At 36.6% G+C, this 11,496-nt stretch overlaps 1 protein-coding gene across 3 annotated transcripts in view; it reads left to right on the top strand.

Annotated features, from left to right (window-relative positions):
* Positions 1-474: 474 nt before the first annotated feature.
* The window catches only part of WDR19 (WD repeat domain 19), a 92,395-nt gene continuing 81,373 nt past the window's right edge, over positions 475-11,496 (top strand). For 2 of the 3 annotated variants that reach the window (XM_017672864.3, XM_073237728.1), the window contains exons 1-4: positions 475-530; positions 2,833-2,924; positions 3,203-3,268; positions 5,082-5,207. In XM_017672864.3, the coding sequence (XP_017528353.2) occupies positions 525-530; positions 2,833-2,924; positions 3,203-3,268; positions 5,082-5,207 (290 nt within the window). In that variant the 5' untranslated portion in view covers positions 475-524. Of the gene's footprint in view, positions 531-2,832; positions 2,925-3,202; positions 3,269-5,080; positions 5,208-11,496 lie in introns of those variants that run through there. The other variant, XM_073237729.1, reaches the window with a different exon arrangement.

Raw genomic sequence — 11,496 nt, 5'->3', positions numbered from 1 at the left:
TCGCCCAGAAACCTGTAAGAGGAAAAAACGTGGTGCCTTGCGGGCTTATCCAAGCCCTCTTTGGGTGGACTGCGTTAGAGCATTTGTCTCATGAGTAACTACCGCTTCTTTTACCCAACTTTCAGCGCCTTGCGTTTTTTTCCGAACTTCTTTCAAGCCTTAAAGGACACTCTTGGCGTCTTAGGAATTGGGGACCGAAAATTACGGAGACGCCCGTGAAGTTCACAGAGCCCGCCTCCTGAGGAAACTCATCCAATCATGAGCCCAACCAGGATGCCGTCGCGCCGCACTATCTACGGATGCTCAACTTCCCGGGACCCAACTCCTCCTGCGTCACGTGATCCAAGTCTACGCCTCCCGCCCTCTCCCGCGGAGGACGCCGGGAACCTCCCCGCCTCAGCTGGCGCTCGCTGATTGGTTACTGCTTGCACGGTCTCCTTGGTGACAGGAACGCTGTAGCCTTTTTAGAGGAGACCGGGTGCGCCTGCGCACTTGCTAGGTCGCGCTGCCGCTGGAGCCTTGAGATGAAGGTAAATAACTTACAAACCCCGGGGGGACTGGAAGACGCGACCACTGGCCCTTCCCTTAACAAGCCCAGCTTCGCGTTGAGAATAGGGGCGTGTGCCCCCTTCCCCTCGCTCGTGTGCTTGAGTCCTGGGCAAGAGAAGAGCGAGGTGACCAGGCAGGGCGGGGAGCGCGGGCGAAGTTGAAGGAAGCAGGGGAAAGGAGTTAAAAATTGGAGAGAAGGCGGAGAGGGAGGCCTCCCATTTCTGGGACCGCGAACGGAGTTGAAGCGGTGCAGGCAGAGGGAACCCGGCCATGGCCGGAAAAGAACAAACTGAGTCTGAAGAGATCCCCGATTGCGCGCCGCGGAAAGAAGGGGATGTGTGAATACGTTTGGAGGTTGGCGGTGAAGTTGACTGGATCAAGTGGAGCTGCCTCATTTCCTGCAACTGAACCCCAAGCAACTGCCCGGCGCCCTGAAAAAAGTGAAAAGCCTCCAAAAGAGTTGTATTGTCTGTGGCTGGTCCAATTTACAGATTACCTGGTGGTGAATGTACATTTTGCATGGAAAATCTATACTTGCATACGCGGGTCTCACGCTTAAGAGCGTCATCCTTTGCACGCACGGTTTATAGGGTTGGGCTTCTCTAGAACCCCGCTCCCCGGTCACTAGCTGCAGGTCATTCACCCTTTCGCTTTACCACAGTTATACCCCCTATCCTGATCTGGCAAAGAAATGTAACGCTCAATTTTAAATTAATGTTTACGTCCTAATGGTTCCTCGTGCATCTTAGTGTGGAAATTGAAATTGACAGACCGGTAATCATAACTTCTATTTCCAAAGCGTTTCTCAATTTATTAAGTATCAGAAGTGAGGAGATGCTCCTGGTTTACAGTTGAGAGTTCTGTGTTTGAGGCAATTTAAGCGACTTCTTTTAAGCCCCACAACTAATAAGTAAAAAACAAAATTTAAATGTTGGTCTTTTGGTTGTGGAACTAAAACTTCTTCCACTGCACTGTGTATGGATTATGTATATAGCGCCACTGAAGAAAAATAATAATGGAAGACCCCAGCTAGAGGAGGTCTACCCATTGAGCTGGTGAAATTCAAATTTAAGGATCTCTCACTTGCATGAAGAAATTCCAGGGCAATGTGGGCACCAAATTGCCAAAGTAAGATGCTTTTAGACTTTTGTTTTCCATCAAGGGTGTCTTCATGCTCCACAAAACGTTGGATTCACCTGCTTTCGGTAGAGGTGGAGTTCATCTCTTTAACATTACAAATGGCTATTGACTGGCATTTAATTTTGATCATCGGATGAGTTTTGTGTTGCCACTCAGGTTGTCAAGCTATCTGTAGTACTATTTAAACAAATGCCTAGATATGGGCATCATAATTTATAATTTAACCTAACATTAAAAATCTAAATATTTTCATTCAAGCTCTGTGCTTCTAAATGTTCTAAATTAGCACTGCTTGATATAAATCTAATGTGAGCCACTGTAGTCAAAAAAATTTAGCCACATTAAAATGTTTTTAAAGAAACTGGTAAGATTGATTTTAATAATATATTTTATTTTACCCAGTATATGCAAAATATTTCAACATGTAATCAATGTAAGAAAATTAACAGTGAGATAGTTTGCATTCTCTTTCTCATAGCCTGAAATCCAGTATGGATTTTGTATTTACAACCCAGCTAAATTCAGACTATCCACATTGTAAGTCCTCAATAAAATTTCAAGTCCACGTGTGGTTTGTGGCTTTCATATTGGATACCACAGTTCTTGACTATCTAAGCGAAAAGAAAGAATGACTTTTCAAATGATACACTGTCCACCCAATAGCCAAATTAAACACTTAATGATGAAGTAAATACTACTAATGGGTAAATGAAGAAAGTAATTTTGAAGGAAGTATAGGTGTTTTCCATCTCTCATGGTTAGGAGTTTTTAAACCTTAACAGTCTTGTTACATTTAATCCCAAGAAGCCCATGCCACTGATTATCTATATTCAAGTTTAAATTATTTTATGTAACATCTATAAAACACTAAAATTATAATTTTTATAAAATTAATGTTTAAAGACTACTAAGTTTTATTATCAATGCTCGCCTATATATCAGGGTCCATACTTTACAAACGATTGTGGTTTTTTGTTTGGTTGGTTGTTTAGTTATTTTGTTTGTTATTTTACTTCTTTTGGATAAGTTCCAACATAAGCCTTTACCATCCTGAATCTCGTTTTCATCATCTGTTTTTATGTCCTTTCTGACCAACCCTTAATTGTATGTTTTGAAAATATAAAAATTGTGTTTATTTTTTAGCGTGTTTTCTCACTGTTAGAAAAGACTTGGCTTGGTGCACCAATACAGTTCACCTGGCAAAAAACATCAGGAAACTACCTTGCAGTAACAGGGTAAGAGAACCAGTGAATATTTTAAGTGAATCTGACTCCAAATGGCTGTATGCCCGTATAACCACACTCAGCAGAAGTTCTGTGTGATGGGAAAAGTAATATATTCAACTCCATTGACATAACAGTTCATAGAACCTTTACCTGGTAATAACTTTTTAGATACAAATTATGAAGCTATCATGAAAGAGCACTGAAGTCACTTGGGTGGCAGCTTAGTTTTTCATATATATAAATAAAAAAACATTTAAATCATATCTCTGTGTTCTAATTGCTTTTAGAGCTGATCATATTGTGAAAATCTTTGATCGCCATGGTCAAAAAAGAAGTGAAATTAATTTACTTGGGTAAGTACAGAGGTAGATCAAAAACTTTTTCAAGCTTTGTTTCCTTAAAGATAAAACAGTACTGTCTTAAAACCATAATCAAGTAGAATTTTATAATTTAATATATAACTTCTATGTCTTCTTTCTTTCTCCATTGGTAAAGGAATTTGTTTGATGAAATACATAGATATCTAGCATATGAGTTAAGAGTTTATATTACAAACACACATACATTCACAGGGAAGTGTTAAGGTAGAATTTTAAATGAGTCCATATGAAAGAATTCCTGTTTAATTGTAAACAAGCCTAGAGTGTGTATAGGTAGATAAGACTGCATCACTGTAATATTTATTCTCTAATAAATTATTGGAAAATACTTTATACATACTTCTTAAAGGACAAAGACAATCCATTTTTCAGGAAATTATTCTAGATTACACTAGATATAACTTAAACATTTTTAATGATTTAGTGTAATCATTACCTATATTATTATTTAACTGATAGCCTCAACTGCTATTAAGATATTTAGAATTCCTCACCTAAGTGGTCTTCTGCGCCATGCTTTTTAAATTCATGTCTGCTTTCTATAGTTTATTGCCACCATCCTTGCAAATCAGGTTTACTTCTCTCAGTCTCTTACCAGCCTTTCCCACCTCCTCCTCTGCCACCACCCACTTCATGCCACCATTTTGGCATTTCCCATTTCATTGCTCTTTTAATTATTGCTTCTGGATTCTATATTCTAGGAAACAGAGGTCAAAGTAGTAATTATGTCTAAAATAAAATAAGGCACTTAGTGAAAACCTGAATGAATTGTTTGAGCTTTATTACATGATATCTGTGACATCTATTTTGGTAATGCAGTGGCCTTATTTTTTAACTTCTGAAATCTTTTGCTGTATTCATCTTAGTTGAATTTGACTGACAAAGGATCTCCAGATAAATAAAATGCCATTATATATTATCTTTAATTGACAGATGATTTTATTAACAATTTGAAAGCTTCCCTTTTTCATACTCCCAGAATTTCTGAAAATATTACTCAAAATTATGATCCCCATTTGAATAGTTTGAAGAATAAAATAACTGAAGTAATTCCCAATTGCCTTAAATGTAAGTCTGAGTATGGCTTAGCCAATACCCAAGAACAAAGAATCTTAAAATAAAAAATAGCATTAGAGAAGTAGGACTTTTTTAAAGTTATAAACATTTTGGACTAATTTTAAACAGTAAGAAACATAAAATAGAGCATTTCCTATTTATAACTATTTTGACATCTTAATTGAGTCACTTTTCTTAATTGATTCACCACTTCAGGATTCAGTCTTTCCCTTCTTTACAATCCTACATCTGTTTCATACACAGTGTATCTAGATATAACTATATAACTTCATTTCTTATCAGCATCTTTTTTTCTCTCTATGTAAATCTGAAATAACCTTTCAAAACTTGATCGTACAAATTACTTCTTGATTCCAATGTGATTCCTTTGTGGAGGTGCTTGATGAATTTGTTTTTACCAAAAGGCCAGGTTCTTTATAGGATCTAAGAAAATTTGCTACCTTATTAGGTAAAATTATATTTAATATAGGGTATAAAAATGATATGTAAAATGTAGTTTACATCATTTTCTGTCCCCTCAACAATAACAAAACATTTTATTATTATCCAAGCAGTAAATAGTGAGTTGTATTTTTCACTTTAGGAAGTCTATGACTTATTCAAAATAGATTGAAAGTTATAGACAAAAATCATAAATGGGTGAGCATTTCATTTCCTTCCCCTACTTAAAAAAAAAAAATAAGTGATGTTTTGCTCTGTTTTTTAAAAGTAACTGTGTTGCTATGGATTGGGATAAAGATGGAGATATCCTAGCAGTGATTGCGGACAAATCTAGTTATATTTATCTATGGGATGCCAACACAAACAAAACCAGCCAGTTAGACAGTGGCATGAGGTAAGTATAACTTCTGTTTTCTAAATCTTCACTTAGAAATGATTATTTGTAGCTTTGATGCTAACAATACTTATTGCTTTCCTTATAAAGATGCATTGATGAGTTATTTTCATAGAAGTCAATTTCTTTTTATTGTTATGTAAATTTCTATTGATTTTGCTCAATTAAAATGATTGTTATAATTATAAAAGGTGCTTTCAGTGGAACAGACTAAAAAAGTCTAAAGATGAGACAAAACATATGGGAAAATCTAGAGATGGGATTGGTTGCAGGCATGGCTAGATCTCGGAGTTCTAATGATACAATCATTACTCTCTTTGTCCATCTCTGGGTTCTTCCTTTCTGAGTGGACTTCATTCTAAGTCATATTCTCTTTATGGCTACTGTCAGCTATTGGCTAATATCATTCTTCATGGCAAGTTATACCGGAGAAAACAGATGCCCCCTCGTCACATCATCAATGTCCACTCAGTGCCTCAAAAGGTCTCTGAGTTGGTAAGCAGGGCCACAGGATTGATAATCCCACCAGGTAAAAAGTGGGGTGAAGGGTGGGACAGTTCCCAAGTGGACAATATACTGGACAGACAGAATAATTTACAGATCTCTGCTGAAATATAACTAAAATTTTATGATTTTGACCTTGGGCAAATTGCTTAACCTCTTTCTAAGCCTCAATTTCATCATCTATATGAAATAGTTATAATAATACCTGCTTCATGCACGTTGGCGGGAAGAGAGCACACACATACCGTAAGTTTAGACTATAAGTTTCCAGTTTATTTATCAAGCAGTAACTGAATCCAGAGGGGGCAAGGTGACTATGTAGAACAGGACCAAATATGACTCTTTCTTGACCCTTGTTACTTTCTGTCCAACATGTCATGCTTGGTCTGAAAATCTGCATTTCTTGCTCTGTCCTTTTACATGCTAGGTATACGTCACTTTTCAGAAAGATTTTATATACTCTGTGCTTCCATTCAAGAGAAAGTTTATAAATATCAAGTACTGGTTCTTGAACCAAATTTGACATCAGGTCACATCCTCATCCAGAGAAAAATGCATAATTAATCCCAGGTGTTTCAAACTGGTGTATTCCTGCCTTCCACTGTCTTCCCATGGATCCATTAACTCCCATCATCTCAGAGTTATTGTAATGTTAATTGTATGTCATGGCCAGGCATGAAATTTAAGATTAGAGTAAAATCAAGAATGTTTTACTATTGATATTGATATTTAATGTCTAAAGAACTTCTGCATATCCAAAGGTATACCCATTACTATTTGTTTTTTATTTAATGGTTGATCTATTATACTAAGATATTTAATAAGCAAAATTTTGAATATCAGTTTTTCTTAAATATATTTATTTTCCAAACAATTAAATTTCCTTTAAACGATTTAAATTCCATTTACAAATAGCAATGGACTCTTCTTTTAAATCAAGTATCATTGATACACAATCTTCTATTGGTTTCAAATATACAACACAGTGGTGCAACAGTGACCCATATTATTAAATCCTCACCCTGACTAGTGCATTTACTGTCTGAGCAATTACTCTTTTAAGCACTTCAAACATCTTAAATAGTACACAAAACATATTCAAATATAATAATTGCAAGACTTAACTACAGTGTCACCTCACTAACTCTTAAATTATTATGTTAACACAATTAGGTTGATTATTTCTACATTTTTACTAAATATGCCTTTATACTTTCTTAGGGTTAGAGTGGTTCTTACTCTGATCCTACCTAGGCTTACAGCAGTTATATACCTGGGATACAGGAATCTTTCCCAAGAAAACTCTAAATACAACATACAGTTCATCAACCAACTGATTGTTGCTTGGATCATGGCACGTGATTGCTTCTCCCAATGCCTTTCAGACCTGAGTACTAGTCATCCTACTCAGCCTCTTTTCTAATTGACCTTCAGTTATCATGTCAGACAGACTTTAAAGCCTGTGCCTTAAACAAAGTTGCATTTTTTTGTGGCCAGGTGCTTTTTCCGTAAAATAATATATTCTTTAAGATTTACTTGGCCATAAATACATGTGATTACTATACACTGGCCTGATCTGTTAGCATTACTGGAAACTTATGTGTGCCTTAGTATCTTACTGTAATTTGTAGGGCCTTCTAGAAGACTTACTGCCTAAGAGAAGAGAGATGGAATCTGTTCACTTGGCTCTTCTTTTGGGGACATTTGGTTACTTGATCTTTATTGGAATGTACTCCTTAACCCTCTTTCTAGTTGTGTTATTGTGTGACTGTTAGTAATGATAAACTGTTGGATACTGATGTCCCACCACTTTTATTATGCGTGACCACTGTTGCTGATGAGCCCTAGTGCTTGTCGTACAGTTCCTCTTGTCTCTGGTACTATTTAGCTTACTCACAATTCTTTTTATTCATGTTTTCTGAGAAGCAGACTCCAAAACAGGATTAAATGTATGAAATTTATTGCAGGAAATGCCTGTGAGGAAACACAGAGAGAAAAGGAGAAGTTAGAAGAGCCGTCAGACCACAGTACATGTCTGACCCCTGTGAATGAGGGCGGGAAGAAAGGTCCGGTAGAAACGTCTTAGACTAAAACTCGGTTCTAGGAAAGTTCAGATAGGCCTATGGGGAAATTTTGAGCCAAAGTCACCCATTTAAGGCATCTCACGTCTCCCAGACATGGGCCTCAGCATGTCCCTGCCATGAAGCAGCCCACGGGAAGGGGCAGCACCTGCACATTGAGGTGATGGATTCCACTCACCTTGGTCGGTTACACTTTCTTCAGCTGGAGATCTTAGACGCGTATTCTCATGGCTGCCACACCCTTAAACAGATAGAGAAAAATGCATATTTACCTTTCATGAAGTATAATACTCATTAGAAGAAACCTAGCAGCCTGGTATAATACTTCTTGTTTAATTTATTTTTTTAACTAAACATCTTATTACATTCACCTATTACTACAACTAACTCTTTATACACTATGGTGTTCCAAGTATCATCATGGTTTCACAGCCTTTCACAAACTTAGCTTGTTTCAGTTAACATATAATTTTTAATGCTCAAATTCTCCCAAGTTAGCCAGAGGAAGCCCCTTTAAGCTTCCTCTTTTGTCCTTTTATTACTGCCCTCACCTTTCTTGAAAACGCTGTTGTTTTCAGAAACAGTGGATGGTCTGTCAGTGGTTCTCAAAGTTTAGCTGCCTCACCTGGAGAATGTATTAAACCACAGATAGCTGGGTGCCACCCCTAGAGTTTCTTATTCAGGGTGACTGGGGTGGGATCTGAGAACTTAAATTTCTAAGTGCATTCCTGAAGTTCCCAGCTGATGCTGCTGGTCCTGGGATTGCATCTTCAGAAACACTTTTCTAGGCCCTTCATGATTCCTTTCCTCAATATATGGAATGAGCTATTCTCCAAGGAATCCTGATTCTCTTTAGTAGGGAATCATATAAAAGTTCAGGCTACGAGTCCTAGAACACATGTAAGAACTGGTGGTAGGCAACAAACAAAACACATAGACGCAAAGAAAGGACTGGTGGTTGCTATGGGGCGTTGGGGGTGAAATAGATGATGGGGATAAAGAGGCACAGAACTTCAGATATAATATAAATTAGCTACAGGGATGTAAGTACAGCATAGGGAACATAGTAAATAATATTGTAATATCTTTATTGACAGATAATAACTACAATTATTGGGGTGAACATTTAATAATGTAGGTAACTTTGAAATCACTGTGTTGTACATCTGAAACCAGTATATTGTGTATCAACAATATTAAAAAAAAAACTTGTGGTAGGCAACATGCTTTCTACTTCCTTCTGTGTGAGCTACTCTACATCTTCTAGAAAAGATATGTCTTTTTTATGGTCATGAATTCTCAGTGAATTTCAAAATTTAATATATAATTGACCCTTGAGCAGTGTGGAGGTTAGGGGCACTACCCCCTCAAGCAGTTAAAAATTACTGTATAACTTTTGACTCCCCAAAAACCTAACTACTAATAGCTTACTGTTGACCATAAACCTTACTGATAATATAAGCCATCAATTAACAAACACTGTTTTGAATGTTACATGTATTTTGTACTGTATTCTTTCAATAAAGCAAGCTAGACAAAAGCAAACATTAATTAAGAAAATCATAAAGAAGAGAAATACATTTACTAAGTACTGTGCTATATTTATCAATATCATGAAGTTTACATTGTTTACAATATTGAATTATCAGTACCTACATAATATTGTTTTATGATACAAAACTGTAGACAGTATATGTATTACTAACATTAAACATAAAAAATGAAAAGGTAATGTTAATTCATATTTATTTACAGATATAATTCATGCATTGATAACAAAGCAGCAATATGATTGCTTTATGACATCCTAGAGTGATCAATAACATTCCTTCACAGTAGCCTAACCTCTACACTAATGAATGAATCATTATAAGATTTTTATGGCATTCATTATAACAATCATATTCATAATACAGTATTAGAAACATTGTCACATTTTTTTAAAAAAATCACCTGTGATGATAGACTGATACTCAGTTTCTCCAATTACAAGAGAGGCATATTGTACATTAATGTAATTCTTTGAAAGCAAAGTTATAAAACAGAAAACTAACACATTAATTTTATATTAAATATCACTCATATTATGCCTGTGTAAGAATAGCCTACCCACTTTCACAGTATCCTACACAATGAATACTTAGGTGATGATGATAATGACACAAAATGTCTCATACAGTTCTTGCTTATATAGTTACTAGGTTTTCACACAGAGAGACACATGTACACACAGATAAGTTTATTATTTACTATTCATTAGGTGGAAGTACATCATGAAGGCTTCACACTGAGTAGGCTGAGCAGGAGGAGGAGAGATGGGTCTTGCTGTGCCAGGTGGCAGAGGTGGAGGTGGTGGTGGAAGGGGAGGCAGGAGAAGCAGGCACGCTTTGTGTATGTTTATGGAAATACATAATAATTCCCGCCTGACTTTCTGCTTTTCGTTTCTCTTAAAGTGTTTCTAAATGGTACTAATCCTCCTTCCACCATTTGCTTTAGTTTCAGTTTTCAGTGCCTGTATCATAGAAGGGTCCACATCATAAAAAAAGTCAAAAGTAGCCTTGAATAATCAGAACCCTTCTGCCAGGCTGTGTAGTCTTTGTTTTCTGGCGCTGCTTCTGTGTCGCCTTCCTCATCGTCTGGCACTTGTTCACAAGCACTCATCTCCATCAGGTCGTCTTCTGTAACTTCCTCTGCTGTGGTGTCCATTAGCTCTTGAGTTTCTCCAAGATCAGTACCTTGAAACCATGACATCCCCACCTGTCTTACCACATCAACAGTCTTTTGCTTGATTTCCTTTACTGGCTTTCCTGTTATCTTAACATTTTTTAAAGCCAAGTTTCTTTCTAAAATTGTCAAACCATCCTTTGCTGGCATTAAATTATCCAGCTTTATGTCCTTTACCTTCCTTTTGCTTTAAGTTGTCATATAGTGACTTCACTTTTTCTCAAATCATATTAGAGTCTATAGATATACCTTTCTTATATAGCCATCTTACACTCACATAAAAGCTGCATTTTCAATACAAGATAAAAAGGTATTTAGCAAAATGTGCAAGGTCTTCATGCCTGCTGGAGTATCTGCAGCAACATGTTATAAGTATTATGTACTGAATTAAATTGAAATATAGTTCAATGAATAGCTTCATGAATTTCCCTTTCTTTTCTTTCTTTTTTCCTTTTTTTTTGACAATGGTCCTTACACTTGATTCATTTTGAAATGATGGGCAACTGCAGCTGCAGAGCTCAATCTACAGTACATATCAAGGATACAGCTTTTTCTTGTGATGTCATGACTTTTTACTGCTTATTGGGAGCACTTCCAGCATCACTAGTGGCACTTCATATGGGTCCTCTGGTGTTATTCAAAGTTTATGGTATTGCACAAAATGTGATGAAAAGAACCACAAGAGATCACTTTTTTGGGGGGAGAGTGTTAAGATATTTTATTCAGTGTTTTTATTTACTTTTTACCAAACTTGGCAGTTAACCTTCAGAGTTTATTTCTTCAGGTTAATTTCTTTTTTTTTTAATTGAAGTGTTGATATACAATCTTATGTTGGTTTCAAATATACAACACAGTGGTTCAGTAGTTACCCATATTATTAAATCTTCACCCCCTCTAGTGTGGTTACCATCTGCCAACGTAGGAAGATGTTACAGAATCATCGTACATGCTCAATGTTGTGTACTATCCTGGTGACCAAC

The sequence above is a fragment of the Manis javanica genome, chromosome 5 (genome assembly GCF_040802235.1).
Source record: "Manis javanica isolate MJ-LG chromosome 5, MJ_LKY, whole genome shotgun sequence".
NCBI lineage: Eukaryota > Metazoa > Chordata > Mammalia > Pholidota > Manidae > Manis > Manis javanica.
The sequence above is the reverse complement of the archived record's forward strand: the minus strand, read 5'-3'. Positions and strand labels throughout refer to the sequence as shown.